Here is an 18,300-nt window from a genome sequence, read left to right on the forward strand (position 1 = left end):
AACGTAGCCTCTCTGTGTCTTTTCTTTCTGAATTTTTGGACAAACTTTTGAACGCAGTCTAGACCATATGCGTTCCACTCCTCGCCGACGAGCGATATTGTACACACCAGATAATGTACGTGCACACCCTCCCGGTTCACGAATGTTTCAAAATCGTTAAAGAATATACCGTCGACGTGGTCTATTTCAGGTTCCAGACGCCTGATGTAACACAGGTGCTGGTCGCTGTTTATGTCGCTGTGAGGAGGACGCTCTGCTCCGCAGATTCTACATCTATTAGCCAGGCATTTATGTTCCTCGCGACGTGAGACGAGATGTTTACAGTTGGGGCATCTGTTGGCAGATACTGAGATTGGAAGGAGAGAAAGGTCTGGACTGTTTGTGTTTCGAGTAACACGCGTGTACGCTGTTGCAGTCTGTGCAGAATACAGCGTCGGAATAATGCATAACGCAGTCAGGCTCCAGGCAGAGATTGCAGTGATTAGGACAGACGTGTTTCTCTCGGGACTTGTAAGCCATGCGGCAGTGATGGCAGACGTGTCTGACTCCTAAAAGAGCTTTCAGATTTTTTACACCGTAGTAGTGGTTTTGAAACAAGAAAAGATACGGGTGAGATGTATTGGGAAACTGTGTTTCAAGCTGTGAAAGAGTCGGTAATACACCACAATTTTGCTATTCAGTATCTGTTCAAATTTACCTATGTCGCTCAGGGTTACTTCCGTTTGATCGCTCAGACCCGCCAAACGTTGCAACTCTTTACCGCGCTCCAGGGCTTGGTTATCAGTGAAATGAGGATGGGTGAGATGAGCTAAGTTGACGGTGAAGCAGAGATTGTTGTCTTTGTTTTCTACCATGTACAGGCGCGGTCGTTTCAGGTCACTTGAATGATAAATTCTAAAGGGGAGCCTTCGTTGATCTGTGCATTAGATTGTATTAACCTCGCTAACACCCCCTCAAAAGCCGTCACGATGTTATCCTCCTGCTCGTCATATCTAACGATGATGTGATCTCGGGCATTTGCAGCTATTATCTCAATCTGTACAACGTCGTTATGTCTAACCTCGGGTCTGACTCTCGCCGCTAAATCGCAAAGTTGCGCACAACATCTAAATAAAATTGAGCAAGATCCGGTACTTCTCCGAGGAGAGAAACGTTAAAGACACGTCTCATTGCCAGATTGTTAAAATGCCCGCGTTGCAACACAGTTTCATTCTGATTTTGAGAAGCTGGCTCATTCTGATTTTGAGAGGCTGGCTCTTTCTGATTGGGAGAAGCTGGCTCTACCAGAGACCCGCCGTGCTGCTGTTATTGTTGTTGCTGCTGCCGCTGCTGCTGCTGCTGCAGCTGCAGCTGTTGCTGCTGCTGTTGAGAAAACTCATTCTGTACAGTATGATGGTTTTGATGTACGTGGTGGAGACTGTTTTCTATAATTTGAAGTAGGTCAGGGTTCAGGTTAGGGTCAGTTGGTTGTTGTACACAGTCGGAGTCTCTATTTAATTAATCTATAGCTTCAGGCAGTTCTATAGGTATTATACCATACCGGTCAGAGTCTCTATTTAATTCTTCTATAGCTTCGAGCAGTGCATCTGGAATACAGTGTGGATCAGACATATTTTAACCCCCTAAAGTTTATGAGTTTATGATTTCAGCTATCTTAACATATGTCCGGTTCGCTGCAATCTGTGTATCAAGGATTTTTTGAAGGATGAACTGATTGTGAACGCAGTTAGATGCTCTGGCCAGCCTCCTTCTTGATCGTTTGTTCACCAGCCATCTCTGTGATGCCTTTGCTGTAAAAACAAACAAACAAACAAAAAAACATAAATTTAGTAAATATATATATATTTTTACATATTCATACTTATTTAAAAGATGACTCAAAAAATAAATTTAGAAAATCACCTCCGGCTCTCCTGACACGACGCTGTGTTGAGGAGATGATTCTGACCGAGGTTCAGACTCTCCAACTCCCTCTATTATACGGTGAAAGAGAGAAAAAAACAGAGATTATTTAAAAACGTCAGAAACAATAAAGTTTTTTTTTTGTATTTATTTATTTATTTATTATTTTACAAAAAATACCACTCCAAACCAAAGGGGGCACCGTATTTGATAGTGATTGGTTGAGCGGATATACTACGTCATATCCTGTGATTTGAACATGGCGGCGGGAGAAGGAGGCTTCGCATGCTGGTTCGAAAAACAAACAAACAGATAAAGTTTAATTTATTTTCATCTCCATTATTTTATTTACCTTCGCGTTCCTCCGTCAGCGGTTCGGGATCTCGGGATGCCGGAACATCTGCAGTTTGACTATTTTACTCGTCCGAAGCTTGTGGATTTAATGCGGTATTTTCCTCCTCCTCGGACGGGGCTTGTGGATATCCCTCTCCGGACGTCAGAACGGCCGCGGTTTGGATATTTTCCAAAGTAGTATTTTCCTCGGACGGGGCTTGTGGATATCCCTCTCCAGGCGTCGGAACGACCGAGGTTTGAATATTTTTCCAAAGTATGATTTTCCTCGGACGGAGCCTCAGGATTTCTCCCCCTTTTCACAATGTTTATTCTGGCCTGGATGTTTTTCCCATCTTCAGCAGCTATCAGTAAGATGTCTCCTTCTTCTTCTTCTTCTTGACGTTTTTCATGGATCACGTTATCCTTTCTTGCGACCCATTTTGTGGAGGATGTAACTCTCTCGTCTTCAGCATCGGATATATCACTGAAATCCCCCAGATACACGGCTGGATCGGTGTTGTAATACCTCTGAGCGGAGTGGTCGATTGATTCTGTAAGTAACAACAAACAAACCCCCCAAAAAAACAGAAGAAAGTTGTTTTACACACGTATTGCTTTGCTCATGTACTGCTTTACATACATCATACATCGACTTAAAAAACTAAAACTAGAAAAACTACTCTTTTTTCAAAAAGTCTAAATACATGAAAAACACCTTATAACATACCGTAATCCGATCCCTGTTGCTGTTGGGTACCATCCGATGAAGTGCTGGCCGTGGTATGCATAATTCAGGTTCTGTCTATCTAATTGTCTGTAGACCGATAAACTCAGGCTGTGTGCTGACCCATAAGCATCTAAGCAGAAATATAATTTCTTTGTCTTTTTTTTTCTTCATCCTCTCCACACCTGTTCAAACCGTATTTCTTGTTTTGTGATTTAATGAATTATCTGGTACATGTGTTTAGCCGCATAGCGATCTGTTTGTGACAGACATCAGGACGCCAGTACAATCAGGGGAGATGTCAGACCGGTGACACAGGAGGAAGGGCGAGTAACCTGAAACAAGAGGAGAGTTCATTTTCAACAAAAAATAGGAAATTCGCAAGACAAAACCCCAAGACAGGACATCCCTCACCACAGTGTGACACTTCAAGGGACAGGCCAGATAATCACTCAGATGTATGACCATGTCAGAACCTTCAAACAAAAGCTGCAGTTGCTTAGCAGACATCTGTCAACAGGTGAGATGTCACTTGTATATTTTATATAATTTATTGGACATTAAACAAAGTATTAGGCTTGTTATTGATCACAACCATTTGATGCATGCATACTTTGTGTTGGTGGAAAATAGATTTTAAATCTAGGCATTAAATCCAATAACATGGCAGTATTTGTTTTTCATAATGCAGCCATGAACAAAAAAAGGTTGTTTTTTTCTCATTTGAGTGATGTGTGGCATCCCATTGCTTTGCTCCCTGTGTCTTGGTGTCTGTACATTCAGGAAATTTGGCACATTTTCCAGCCTCAGTGAAGTTGGGTTGATGGAGGAAGACACACCAAAATACCTCAACATTCTCTGCAATCTTGTGGTGGAGTTTGACCATCGCTTTGAAGATTTTTGCGGAAATACAACAGCATTTGAGCTGTTTTCGCATCCCTTTTCTACAGATGCAGTCAGTGAGGAGCTTCAAATGGAACTTTTGGAACTTCAGTCTGATTCCAACATCTGTAGCAAGTTCAGAGAGCTTCCCTTACCGGACTTCTACAGATGTGTTCCTGCACACAGATATGGCAAGATCCACAAACATGCACAGGTGATGTTGTCCCTCTTTGGAAGTACCTATGTCTGTGAGCAGGCTTTCAGCCTGATGAATCTCAATGAGTCCAAACTGAGAAATGCTTTATCTGACTCTCACCTACATGACATTCTCACTCTGTCAGTTGGTCAGCTGGAGCCTGATATTGAAAAACCAAGGACAGGCTTCATGTCTCGCGCTGACAGCCCCAAGTCAGGCACAGAGTGTGTAGGCCTAGGCCTCCAATGTGTCACCTTGGAGTATGTTCTGCTCTGTATGATAAATAATAATTTCAACGTACAGTAAGTACTGTACACTGTAAGACCGAATAGTAAAAATTCATTAAAAAGAATAAGTTGTATTAACTCAGGAATTTAAAAAAGTTAATTCACCTCTAATCTTTTGAGTTATTAGAACATATTTTCATTTTTAAGTGCACATAACACAAAAGATTTAATTCTGTTTTGTCACTGTATTTAAATCATTTGACTGACTGGTCCTTTAGTCTGTGTGACGTCACTTCCGCTGAACGGTAAATTCTGCCGAAGTAACGGCCCGCTTTGGATCAGGGGACGTCAGCAGCAGTTTTGCTGGTCGTGAATGTGGACATGTGATGAAAAAATATAGTTTTCGTCTTTCATGGTTGGACCTGTTCATCTGTACTTTTTCTGAGTGCTCCTCTCTGGTGAGTTGAATTATTTTTCGTTTTGCCTTTGTGTTCAGCTAATGATTTGTTGTATTTTTCACATGAAAGCTGTTAAATTAACCATTTGCATTCAATATTTTTTAAGCTAACGTTTTTTTCCTCTGTCGCACTGGCATGACTTTTAACTTCATGTGCTAAAGTAGTTTAAAAGTCGAATAAAATTGTATTTATTGCTTATAAATTTATAACTAAAGTGGAAAGTTAGTGTGTTATAAGTTCTTTGCTAATTCCACAATGATATTGGCATGTTGATAGCTGACTCATAAGCATCTTATACAGACTTCAGAGGGTACAGGGAAAAAAACAGTTCCCTTTATTCTTCAGAGCAATGCTCTGTAACTAAATAGTGACTAGCTTGTGACTTATTTTTGTTCGTCTTTAGTTATTTGTATGATTCTGTCTCTAATATTTTATGTAAATGTTCTCTCTTTTAGCCTAAACTGAGGAAGCAAGCTGTTCAACCGTGTCCACAACCTGGTATGTGTCACAGCGCGGTGAGGTTGTCTTGTCTTGGGGTCTGTCGTGTGAACTTCCTGTTTTATTTTGAAATTAATTCTCCTCTCGTTTCAGGTCACTTGCTCTTCCTCTTGTGTCCCTGGTCTGACGTCATCCCTGATTCCTGATTGTTTCCACCTGTGTTCCCCTCCCTCATGTGTATAAAGTCTTTGTCTTCCCCTGTCTCCGTGCCAAAGTATTTCGTCTCTACGTCGTATGCTTAAGCCCTTCGAAACCACAGTCTTGATCTCCTTTGTGCTAAGTATTTTCATGGTTTATTTATCTGTATTTTTTGTCCTCTCGTGAAGAGTGAATTTTTGTTGTAATTTTCTGGTTAAGGTTTTTTGTTTGTATTTTGAGATTTCCTAGCCCTTTTGGTTTTCCTCCTCGTGAGCGAATTTTTGTTGGTTAAAGTTTCATAAGATAGAATAGATAAGTTTCATAGCCTCTGTGCTTCCTCTTCGGAGTGAATTTTTGTTGTAATTTTTATATTCTCAGATTTTGATTCTAGCATAGTGTAGTTATCCTCCTTCGGGAGCGCTTTTCGTTTTCTGTGTTCTATGTTGTTTGTCTTGTGTGTGTCTCAGTATTTTTCATAGCGTTTGTTTTCATTCTATCCTGAGAGTCAAAAAATCAGATCAATAAAACTTGATTGTACATCTGCCATTCTGCATCTGAGCCCTCTCCTTTTGTCCAAGCCTGACAGTATGTTGATGACACTAAAACCCATCTCAGTGCATTCTCCTTAAACATCATTTCTTACCACAATACTGTTTGGCCAATGGCTTGGAAGTGTAAGCTTTGTACAGCTGCCTTTGATGAACGGGTACAATTGCTTGAACACTGTCGTTTGAGTCATAGCATTTTGTCCACAGCAAGCCCATTGCCTTGTCTCTATGATGACTGCATCTGTACATTTCAGTCAGTAAATGCTTTAAAAATACATTTAACATGGGCACATACAAATACAGTTGTACTAAGTGAAAGCCAGGCAGCATGTGTGACATTCATCTGTCCAAAGTGTGGATTTAAGGAGCCATTCAACGATAAAAGGCTTCTCAGTCATTTAAGATCACACTTAAAAAAACACGAGATGGTAGATTGTCCGTTTAATAACTGTCAATACCGCACTAATGTGTATTCCTCATTCAATGCTCACAGAAGTAGGAGTCATCCAAACGGTGACATCTCAGATTTTAAGAATGAGGTCCTGCACATAGACACTGATAGCCAATCAATACATTGTGAAGATGAAACTGGTGAGGGTGATCCTTCTCAGAATACCCCTGAGGTGGGTACTTCTACGTGTAATCCTCCAGAGTCCGAAGGTGACACAGGTGCATTGCACGCTCAGTTGAGAAATAACTTAGCTTCTTTGTTTTTGAAAATGCACAGTCTTCTTCATGTATCAGAGATGGCTATACAGGACATTGTTGAAAACTTGTCAGGGATATTCTCATTGTCTAAACCTCTAGTGAGAGACTCTATCATAAGGGTTTTTCAGGAATGTAATCAGGCAATTAGTGACTCCCTTCTTAATGAATTAGTGGAAGCTGTGATGAAAAGTAATGTTTTTGTCAGTGCCACATCAGATGGTGCAGAGCTGTCCACTACGAAGCGCAGTGGTGAGGTGGTGAAACATTTGTGAGGAGTTACTACCCTCTGGTAATGCCAGTGCAGTACACGATAGATTCCAGTGGACACACAGCAGTGTATGTGTCAATACTCCAGATGCTTCAAACAATGTTTAACAATACTGACATTCTTGACAAGATTCAAGAAAACAAACCATCACCACCTGAAATGTACATGACTCATGAAGATGGAACATATTTCAAAGAAAATGTGCTATTGTCAAAAGGAGGAGAGTTGAAGCTTTCCCTGATTTTATATGTGGATGACATTGAACTAGCTAATCCTTTAGGTACAACTAGAAAAGTCCACAAGCTTTGTGCTGTATACTGGTTGCTTGCCAATGTACCTAGTAAGTATAGGTCCAGTCTGCATGTCATACAGCTAGCTCTGTTGTGCAAAGTACCTGATCTCCAGAGGTGTGGTTATCAAAGTGTACTTTCACCTTTGTTGAGAGACTTGCACACGCTTGAGCAGGATGGTGTGTTCATAGAAACTCTAGGTCAGTGTATCAGAGGCACTGTATTGTGTGTGGCAGCTGATAATTTGGCTGCCCATGGTCTAGCGGGCTTTGTGCAGAGTTTCCGAGGAAATTATGTCTGCAGATTCTGTTGCTGTACTGCAGACGAGATCCAGTCCAGTGAAGTTTCTGAAGGAGAGTTAAACATGAGAACAAAAGCCTGTCATGATGTTCATGTGCAGAATGCTGTACAGGGAGAAACTGTAACTCATTTTGGTGTTAAATCTGAGTGTGTTCTTAGCAAGGCATTGCAGCATTTTCACCCCATTACTGGTTTCCCACCTGACATACTTCACGATCTCTTTGAAGGTATAGTGCCGGTTGAGTTGGCTTTGTGCATCCATGAGATGATTCGTCGCAAGTATTTCACTCTTGAGTATCTAAATGCACAAATCAGAAGATTTCCATATCAGCATGCTGATAGGCTTGATAAACCACAAGTGATCCCCAAGAATTTTGCTGCCAAAAAAAGCATTGGTGGGAATGGGCATGAAAACTGCACTTTGTTGAGGTTATTACCTCTTATGGTAGGAAGCAAAGTCCCAGAGGGAGATGATGCCTGGTCCATATTGATGGACCTCAAAGACATTGTGCAACTGGTATTGTCTCCATCTTTCACAGAGGAGTCCATCCAGTACATGCAGACTAAAATAAGTGATCACAGACAAGGTCTTCAGGTTGTCTTTCCAGACTTTAAGCTACGACCCAAACATCATTATGTGGAGCACTACCCAGAACTGACAAAGCGTTTTGGGCCTCTTGTTCACCTGTGGACCCTGAGGTTTGAAGGAAAACATCATTTTTTCAAAAGAGTGATACATGACACTCATAATTTCAAGAACGTCTTGAAAACTCTTGCTACCAGGCATCAGCACATGATGGCATATCATTTCAGTGCCCCAGCATTTTTCAGACCTGACATACAAGCCTCTAGTGTCACCCTCATCCAAGTTGCCACACTACCTGAAGTGGCAAAAAACTACATAGAGACAAAAACCAGAAGCCAGAATATACACAGTGCACCGAAAGTCTCCATAAGTGGCACAGATTTTTCAAAGGGAATGTTTGTTTCTGCAGGTCAGACTGGAGATTGAACACATATTGCTTGTAAATAACTCAGCTTATTTCCATTGCAGAGACTACAACTGCTGGTACACTGAGCATTTACTCTCCTTTGAGCTGACATCTTCAGACAACTTCTCTGTGTATCAGCTGTCTGAGCTCAACGACACAGTCAGTCTCCCAGCATACAACATTGATGGGCATTTGGTGTTGACACAAAAAAGATTTATGTTGATCACAGGCTCAAAGGATTAAGATGTATTTGAAACTACAGACCTATAGAATCTCAGAGCAGTGTGGAGAGAGAAAAACATAACTGTAATCTCACATCCAAGATGCCATTACTGAAACTGCTGAGTTCCCACAAGCCTGGAAGAAGTCAACTAAGCGATTGTTTTTTTTTTTTTTTTTTGCATAGGCTACACATTTGAAGTTAATGATACATAATATGAACCAATCAATGCATGTTTTTCATTCTGAAGTGATAATGTGCTTGCTTTTGTAATGTCAGAGCTAATGTAACTTATTAATTCATTGTTTTTTCTTTCTCTGAAATGATAGGAAATGGCAGCTCAAAATCTCCTTCTTCATGTGCATACTTCGACCGACACGTCAGGAAGATGACATTACCTTCACGTCCAGAATCTGTAGATGAGCTGAAAACCAAGATAAAAGACAGATTGACAAAACGTCAATCTGAAAAAGCATTTCTATGCTGAGCTGGATCGACACGCTCCTCGTCTACAGAGTTTGTTTAGAAAAAAAGCTGCGCGCACAGGGAAAATAGTTGAAGCTCTTGATCGGCTCTTCAGCACTTGTGATCTTAAGGTGAGTTGGTTACACTTCCTGGTTCTTGATTGCACTACTACAGTGGATTATGTTTGTTTGAACTCTCATCTCCTCAGTCATGAACTAACAAAATGACAACAACACACTGATACAAACAAGTACAGAAATTATTCACTATTCTCTATTTCACTGATACATGTCTCAAAATCATGTATTTTTGTATAAGTTTTCATATCTCATTCATGGGTCATGGTCTCATTCATGAAACGTGAGTAGCACAAATTTGTTTGTAAATGATGTGCATTATGACCGATATTTGCACGGATTTCTGCATTCATCAATATTTTAGTAGCTCCAGTATTTTTATAGCTACTTGCAAAATCTACTCCTGGTCCTGCCTGTGTGTAGCGCTTGTGTAAATGTAGAATTACACATTAATATTGCTTGTCATTGTTGGAAATGACTATTTTAATTTATATTGTTTCTATTATTTGTACACAATATGTAGATGCATTTGAAACACGCAATTTTAAACTAACAAACTTTAAAAAATATTTGGAGAGGGTTATGGGGTTAGAGGGGTTGGACACGCACGTACGCATCAAGGCTCCATGTAGTGATGCACTTGCATATTGTCTGGAAAAACTTTAATTAGGGCTGTAACAATGCATTGCAAGACAGTTAAAAATCTATACAAATGTGTGACGATTCAAATCGGCTGAGATGAAAAAAGAATGAAACTTTTGTCTTTTCAATTCCTTTCCTTTCCTTTGGCAATTCCTTTTGTTATTTTTCCCTCTGAATTTAAACAGAAAGACAGGTGACCCGAAAGTCAGAGTAAATATGTCAAAATAAAAGCCAGAATAAATGTGCTACCACATTGTGGTAGGGGGGTCTGTTTACATACAAAAAAATACACTCAGCCCACTGCAATAGTCTTGTTTGGATTTATTGTTTATCATCCAGAATGAAGCAAGATTATTTTCTCTCATTTAAGGAACAAGTTGACATCCATGGAAGACGTTCAGTTGTTCTTCGCGCTCTTCCTCATTATCTGTGCGACGATGACTCCAAGTTCCCGAAGACATGGGATGTAAGTCAGCATATTGTTATACGAGGTCTTCAGAGTTTGCTTGATTTCTGAATTTTGAAAAAAAAAAAAGTTTGTAAATGTATAAGCTGTCCTGGTATCATAATCATAAGAGTAACTTTGAGTATTACCATATATTGTTTTATTGTACGGTATAGAAAAGATTCAAAACAGAAAACAGAAAGCAAGCAACATATTAATTAATATGGTGCTGGACTGTATAAATTTAGATTTATTTATTATTCATATAAATTTGTTGGTGTTGATAATAATAGAAATAAAAAACAACTAATAAGCATCAACAAATCAATTTATACACATAGCAGTGAATGCTCTGACCTCCTATCATAAGCATTTAAAAACCTAACTGGACAGTTAACATACTCAGTAGATAACATAAAGAGGCAACAATTATACATTTTATAATTGAATTATCATTTTTGGTTGATAACTGACAATGATCAGTAAATAGTAAATAAAACAGTTGTGGTTTATTTTTAGAGAAATGTTGGAAATGGTGCAATCACTTTGTATCATGGTATGCTAAGAGGTGTTTCTCCTCTCTTTGTCTCTCTCATCTTCAGCCTGTGGAGTCCCCAGAAGTGGATGCTGATGACGTACCAGTGGGTATCGCATTGATCTCTTCCAACTCAACTGATGCCACTTTTCTTCTCCCAGAAAGGGTTGCAGTGATCATTGAGGGTAATTTAGTGATCGACTTGCCTACATTGGCTGATGGGTACATTGTCCTTTTTGGACTGATGTATGCGCTACATTTACAGTATCCTAAAGAATTGGCCAATACTTTTGACTTCATCCAGAAAGTCTTGATGGGCCTGGAAGATGGAAAGTTCAAGCCCAGAGTGTTGAGCCTTAAAAATGACCTTTTGGCAGTGGAGTAATCTTGGTCTTGCAAAGTTGATGCACTTGAGCAGCATATTATAGGCATAGGCAACTAAAAGAACTTATTGTTTTGACTGTGTTATTGTTCACCTGCAAGTTGGACAAGTTTTAAATTGTAAATTTTGTATTAGCATGGCTATGGTGTTGACAAAATTGTGCCATGCATTTGTAGGTGTATTTGGTCTACACTAAGTAAAGAATGTCCTCAGGCCATTTCCTTTGGACTTTGCACAGTTTTTGTAAACACTGTTTTGTAAGGCTGTTTGTTCTTACTGAAAGGAAGGAAGTTACTGAAGTATACAATACACTATGCAATATGAATGCTTTTTCTGTATGATAATGTGATGTTGTACTTCACCAATCCATGAAAACACAGCCATAATGGGTTTGTTTGTTTGTTTGTTTTTTTGTTTTTATGGCCATGTTTATCAGTAAAATACACTGAAAAAAAAATTCTGTTGTTTTTACGAAAAAAAAAACTGGCAGCTGTGGTTACCAGAAAAAAATTGTAGAAAATACAGCACAAATGTAAACAACTTTACAGAAAAACTTGTAAATTTTACTGGTATTTAATGTACAATAAACAATACATGAATGTTTATTTTACTGGTATTGAATGTACAAGAAACAGTAACTGCATGTACATTTTACTGGGATCCAATGTACAATAAACAGTACATGCTTGTAAATTTCACTAAAATTCAATGTACACTAAGCAAAATCTGCATGTAAATTTCACAGAAAAAACTAGTATAAAAGCATGTTCCTGTTAAATTAGCAGTAAAGGACTGTATAATCTACAAGTTTATAATGTTTTTATTGTGAATTACTACAGTTTTAGGATGTAAAATGGACAAGTTGTTCTGTAAAGTTGTTTACATTTGTGCTGTATTTTTTGCGAAATCTTTCTGGTAACCACAGCTGCCAGTTTTTTTCCGTAAAAACAACAACACAAGTATATATATGTTACAGTCTTGCAGGTTTAATTACAAGTTTTTACAGTCAAATAAACATCTAAATACTAACTAATCTGAATTTTCTGTAAAATATTCCATACAATATAAAGGCACGAATTCCTGTTCTACGATTCAAATCATATCCATAATGTGAAGCTGTCTAAAAGTATGTCTCATCGCCTATTAAGATTATTGTTAAGTGAAAAATGATTGTATTGCCTATCATCACAGTGTGTTTGCAGGTTTGTGGGACAGACATATTAGGCCTTTCAAAATCCACTTTGACTAGCCTGAAGAGGTTAAATCTATGTGAAAATAGAAATTTGAAAGGAAAGGAATAAAGAAATACAAAATGGGAGAATTAAAGAAAACCCAATATTTTTTTTTAACTTACCGCACACAACAATGGTGGGAGTCAAGGGAACTTGGTCCATCTGGGCTTCCCCTGCCAGGCATGTGTCCTCCACGTAACAGATCATGGCATCTTCCTTCTCATCAAAGTAGGACAGCAGAAGCAACAGCATGTCTTTGAGATCTTCAGAGCAACCACTCACCTCTCCCCTCATCACTTGATACTTTGTTACAGCCTGTTGGAATTTTCTGCTCTTGTTCACACAAACTGTGTTCATGTAATTGAGGAGCCTTTTCCCCTTTTCCTGCAGATTACGTGTGAAAACTTCTTTCAGCCTAACTCCAGTTAGTTCCTGAAAGTGAACTGCCATGCCATGCTCCTCAAACAAAAATGGCCACTCTTCAAGGAGGTTCTTGATATTCTGCCCCTGGTTGATTTTTTTACGTTGTGTGTAAAAGGTCAACTTCATCAGGCGTTTGACCTCAACTGGATTAACATCAGTTTGCTGAAACATAATCTTCAGCTTTTCTTGATGTTCTTGCTGGCTCTCTGGGGTCTCTCCAATGGGCAGGAATTTCACATTCCAGTTAACGCACCCATAGGTGTCCTGGACTGCTGCTCTCTTCTCAGGAGGGACTTTGTCTGTGTCAGAACCAGAGTGATGCTTTCTTTTTCTTATTTTTGGAGTTGAGGATAGCCTCACATTCTCGATCCTATTCTGAAGCTGTTTGACTAGAGAATGGTACGCTGCACCAATCACGTCTCCCTCTATTATGTCTTGCAAAGATTTGGGATATTTTGCTACCATCTTTTTTGCAACTTCGGTAGCACTCCTTTTATTTATGGAAGACCTTTTTTGCATCATCACAGAGACCACGATTCGGACCATCTCGCGCCTCATTCGTGGATTTGGTCGTTTCCCTCTCTCCAACGACTGCAAAAGTTCCTCTGGGAACTTATCCCAAGGTACCATGAAGGTATCCACCCAGTCTACATCACGACTTTGGCAGTTGTCAGAGGTTGAAGATGAATTTCTGGGTGAATTAGACTCCAATGATATGGGAGATCTTGGTGACGCAACAGCAGATGAGCTGCTTGTTTCAGGAGTCAGGCCTGCAACACACACACACACCAGCCAATTACCAAGAGGGGGAAAAACATGTTAAAGAGATAACAGTTCTCTAGAAAGATACTACTCTGAAATGGACACACTTTTTTATCAAATGAAATGCAACACATATGCAATCTTAACATTTTTTACATTTTTAACCCATGAACTTTAGATTTGACCATACAATTAAAACATATGAATTTTAACCTTTTTAACCTTGTACCAAATCTTATTTACTCTTGTATTTATCACCAAACTGTTTACTATATTTATGCACAATTGTACCTGGGCTACAACAAATAACAAGGATGAGGACATCTTGGCATAATGAGAAGTGTTATCAGGGCCCAAATGTTCCTGATTAATCCTTTACGCAGGTTACTTTGGTCACTGGTTGTATCCTCCAAAACTTGACTTACATCTTAGCTTCCAAGCAGCAAGTAGTTTTCTGGCCTGAATGGGCCTCAACGCTGACAGCAAATCTCCTTCCTCGATGAACTGGAAGTCATCAGATGTCTCAACCCCAAGGGATTGTAAGTGCTCTTCTAGAATGTCCTCACATGCCTCAGAAAGGTCAGGCAGGACCTCAGATATAGCGCTTCGTAGAAATGTTTGCTCCATGTCAGGCCTTTCTAGAACAAGAAAGAATGATTTCAGTTTTCAAGATGCAAGAAATTTACAATTAGTCAAGTATCAATATACACATAAGAACTTCTACTTTGAGTATGGCCGAGTAAGGATTTATACTTTCTGTTCTTCTAAGAAGGAAAAACTATAACTTTTGTATTTCTCTAATAGTTCTTTATCATTTTTACAACTTAAACATGTGCAGTTGTGTATGATTTCTCCACCTGTGACTAAGATGATGTTATTTTGCCAACATACTGATTTCAGTTCTAAGCAACAAAAACCTGATTGATGATATGTGCATTACAGTACAGAAACCTTAACTCTCCAGCACAGTTGTCAAGACCATTTTTATCTTGATAAAACACTGTGTTTCAGCAGAATGACCTGGTTCCCATCAACCATGTATGATGGTAACGGGTAAAAATCTACCAAGTCATTGATGTTAAGACATTGCAACCTTGAACTCTGTTTTGTCACTGAGTACAGATGGTATTCTGGATGATATTCAGCTCTATGTATATCCACCACAAAATACACAGATGCATCATTTTTTATTAAATCATTTTTTGACACAAGGAAATGTCCCTTTTTATATGATGTACCTTTGTACTGTATGTCTGTGGAAACAGTAGTATTGTGTTGTGAAAAGCTAAACTCTCTCACTGCATGTTTAATTGCATCACTGTAAAGGCTGTGATAAAAAGTACAACTGTCTTTGACTTGCAGAAGCTGACTGCAGCCTGGCCCAGCTGAAAGATATGCCTGAAACATTTGATGTCTCTCAGATAAACTTAGGCATATGTTTTTAAAGTTTTTTAAATGCCTTGCACATCTCTTGAAGTAGCTGTGTTTACTTTCGAAACGCATGGTCCAGACTCTGATCAAGGGGCCAAATTTCAAAATTAGTGCTGGATAATGACGCATGAAATGGTGTTTGGGTTTTAGTGTAGTCTCAGGAAATAAACACTTTCTTGATTCCAAATATTCTTGTATTATAATATCAAGATAGGCTACTTGGGACAACGAAATCTTTTGTGCACAAATCAAATCAACAATATCAATAAGCTGCAGAGTTAACTGCCACACATCATCTTCTGGATTTTGGACTTTGTCGCCAATCAACACAGGTAGCAACCTTAATAAATTCCAGTTCTGGATAGCTTGACCTGAAAGCTTGGACCCCTCAGAACTGACAGCAGATGGCTTTGTGAGAGCATCAGTTCCCTTGTATTTGAACTGCTTGATGCGTCGGTTCAACACTGAATATGTAAGCCATTTCTTTTTCTTACTGAAATACTTCAAGTACAGCGCCATGTCACATGATAACACACCCTCAAATATGTCGTGGCCTAAACAAGGTGGCAGACCAGGCTGGCAAACATGAAAAGACTGAAGTGCATTGAAAACAGAGTTTACCTTTACACCTTTGCTGCTGTGTATGTTTTCAGCTTGTAGTACTGCAGAATCATAACTTTCAGGGGTGCGCTGTGGACCACACAAATTTGGATCATTCTCAAACTCAGTTCTTGTGATTTCACAGTATCTGCAAAAGTACACAGAATGACTAAAGTTTTCAATGAACCCACCAATGCTATGTGACCCCAAATTATCTCCTGCAATACAATACAGAGCCCCTTTGACTGTTTCACCATCAACAGTTATTCCATTTTCCTCCAGATTTTTTAAATCTTCGAGCATCTCTGAGAAAACTTTAGCACTTCCAAACTGTTTTAGGTCATTCTCTCCACACAACAGGACAAGGAACATGTGATCTGTATCGGACCGCACATGTGCAGGCAAATTTGCCAAAGAAAGATAGACAGCAACAACTTTGTGCTTTTTCTTAGCTGTGCCAAGGGGATTCACAATTTCAAAGGCATCCTGGTAGAGAAATAGCTTCAGGCATCCTGGATTTTGAATGAAAAACTGGTTGGACTTTTGACCATCAGTTATGTCACAAAGGTCATCTGAGTGTGTTTCACAAGACTGCTGTGACACTGAATTCTTCCATAAATCTGATTCTAGTAAGGTGTTTAAAGTTTGTGTTACAGGTATGTAGTAAGCAAACCTTTCTGTCATATTTTCATCATTTCCTAATTTTACTTTTTTAGGCTCTATGTATTTGAACATTTTTTGAAAAGTGTGAGTCCTTGAGTATGTTGTTCTTAGTGGCCCCTGGTGAGAGGCAGAGAACAGATCTGACTCCTTCACACAATGGCAGATTTTAGCAATAACATCATCAGTTAGAGACAGGTCATTTTTTAAAAGTGAATGTAATTTACTTAAAGTGTAATCCTGTCCCAAATCATGCATGTTTTGCACCTCTTCAACGATGGTCTGTATTGTTGAAGCTGGAAGAAGGAGCTGCCCTTGCAATTTTAGGTAGAACAAACAAACATTCCTGAGAAAGGTCTCATTGAAATCCTGTGGCAATTCACTGCTTTCATTTGCTGTTGCATCATTTGAGCTCTGGGGGGCATCTTCACATGCACTGACAGCAGAGGGCTGAGAAACATGTTCCCTGTACTTGTCACTTATACTATCCACTGAACTTGTTCTGTGTTTTCGTGACATATGAGCAGTAAATGATGATTTGACAGTGAATGCATTTTCACAACCTGTTATTGGGCATGGCACAGTTTGCCCCTCGGTTATATGCTTTTTTAAGTGGGAAATAAGCTCTTTGACTCTGTTAAATTTGCACTCACAAAGCGCAATAGCACACTTAAAATCTATAACAACGGCCCCAGCAGTAATGGAGGGTTCAGGAGCATTGTGAATACGATAGAAATGATCTTTAAAAGCGGCATAAGTGCAAAAAGTCCGCTTGCAGTCGGTGCCAACACATTTGAAAAACGGATGGGGTTCGTTCCTGTGGACTTTACAATGCAGTACGTAACCCCTCAAGGTTTTCAATGTTTTGCTGCAGAAATGGCAGGTTAACATTTTAGCAAGCTTGCACCCTTCACAACGGCACGAAAAGGGCGTGAATTCACAGTAACTTAATGTGTAACTTAGCTGCAACCAAGTAATTGCATGTACACCAGCGCGAATGCACAGTAATGTAACGTTAACGATATAAGTTAGTTGCGACCAAGTAATTATATGTAAACAATCGCTTCACAATTGCATGGAACGAGCGCGAAATGAAAGTAAATTATAGCTGCGACCAAGTAGTCACATGTAAAACTTACCACCACTTCACCACAGGATAAAATGAGCAGAACCTAACAGTCACCTCACTGTAGTTATATAACGGTATCTTTCTGCGCCAAAAGACATTCAACCTGATATTGGAGTACAACTGCGTGTATTACTGCGCATCAATCAACGTTTGTATTGGTTGGGTTTTGCTGCGTTGTCATGACTACAGGTTGAATGCAGAGGAACTATTTTTGTTGGCGGAGAAAAAATAAAATACTTAGTAATCGCTTTTGTCACCTTTCTTCAACATTTTCTTACTCAACATTGCCATTTTAACTCATGTTAAACTGTTGTATACAAGAAGAATATCTCTCACAGACAGAAACTAGCTGTTTTTTCTTATCACACACACCATGCATTTAAAGTTAAGAATTGTCAGCTTACCTGAGCAACAGATGCTTTCACAGCTCCGTGATACAGATGCTTTTGACAGATGTTAAGATGAACAGAAAAAACTACTGTCCAATGAGTGGACAAAGAATGACCTTATCTAGTTTGAAGTTCAAATACATCTGTTTGTTTTGCGGGAACGTAAAATTCAAAAATAAAAAGGATTAATGACACTTAAGATTAACTTAGGGCAGTATTCAGAAGTGAATGACACAATTCTGTATTGGAAAAAACAAACTTTAAGTTATAGAATTTACAACTGATAAACAATTTTGATTCAAAAATTAGGCTATTGTTTGTTGTTGTTTTTCAAATTTGTAATATGTAGCCTAATGCACTTTTTTTAATTTCTATTAATAAATAGCTCTGGTACATAGGTTCTCTCAAAATGTTGCAGAGAACCTACTGACAAAACATGTTATT

At 39.1% G+C, this 18,300-nt stretch overlaps 1 protein-coding gene and 1 long non-coding RNA gene across 6 annotated transcripts; one reads left to right on the forward strand and one right to left on the reverse strand.

The window, feature by feature from the left end:
- The first annotated feature begins 2,798 nt into the window (after positions 1–2,798).
- On the forward strand, positions 2,799–11,694 carry LOC119033111. Of its 2 annotated transcripts, XR_005079154.1 has the most exons (5): positions 2,799–3,479; positions 3,910–5,220; positions 9,014–9,280; positions 10,239–10,334; positions 10,916–11,694. It is a non-coding gene; the product is annotated as an uncharacterized LOC119033111 (long non-coding RNA). The 2 variants fall into 2 exon arrangements; XR_005079155.1 differs by lacking the exons at positions 9,014–9,280; positions 10,239–10,334; positions 10,916–11,694 and adding an exon at positions 5,314–6,087.
- LOC119033110 lies at positions 10,193–18,075 on the reverse strand. 4 transcript variants are annotated; one of them, XM_037122739.1, is made up of 5 exons: positions 17,478–17,602; positions 15,700–15,768; positions 14,073–14,285; positions 12,585–13,655; positions 10,193–10,381 (listed from the first exon to the last, which is right to left on the reverse strand). In XM_037122739.1, the coding sequence occupies exons 3-5, from the start codon at positions 14,272–14,274 to the stop codon at positions 10,266–10,268; spliced, it is 1,389 nt and encodes a 462-aa protein (XP_036978634.1). In that variant the 5' UTR covers positions 14,275–14,285; positions 15,700–15,768; positions 17,478–17,602; the 3' UTR covers positions 10,193–10,265. The 4 variants fall into 4 exon arrangements, with proteins under 4 accessions (XP_036978634.1, XP_036978636.1, XP_036978633.1 ...); XM_037122741.1 differs by lacking the exons at positions 15,700–15,768; positions 17,478–17,602 and adding an exon at positions 17,872–18,075 and having other exon boundaries at positions 14,073–14,281; XM_037122738.1 differs by lacking the exons at positions 15,700–15,768; positions 17,478–17,602 and adding an exon at positions 17,872–18,075.
- Between the last annotated feature and the right edge of the window lie 225 nt (positions 18,076–18,300).

Source organism: Acanthopagrus latus, chromosome 15 (genome assembly GCF_904848185.1).
Source record: "Acanthopagrus latus isolate v.2019 chromosome 15, fAcaLat1.1, whole genome shotgun sequence".
NCBI lineage: Eukaryota > Metazoa > Chordata > Actinopteri > Spariformes > Sparidae > Acanthopagrus > Acanthopagrus latus.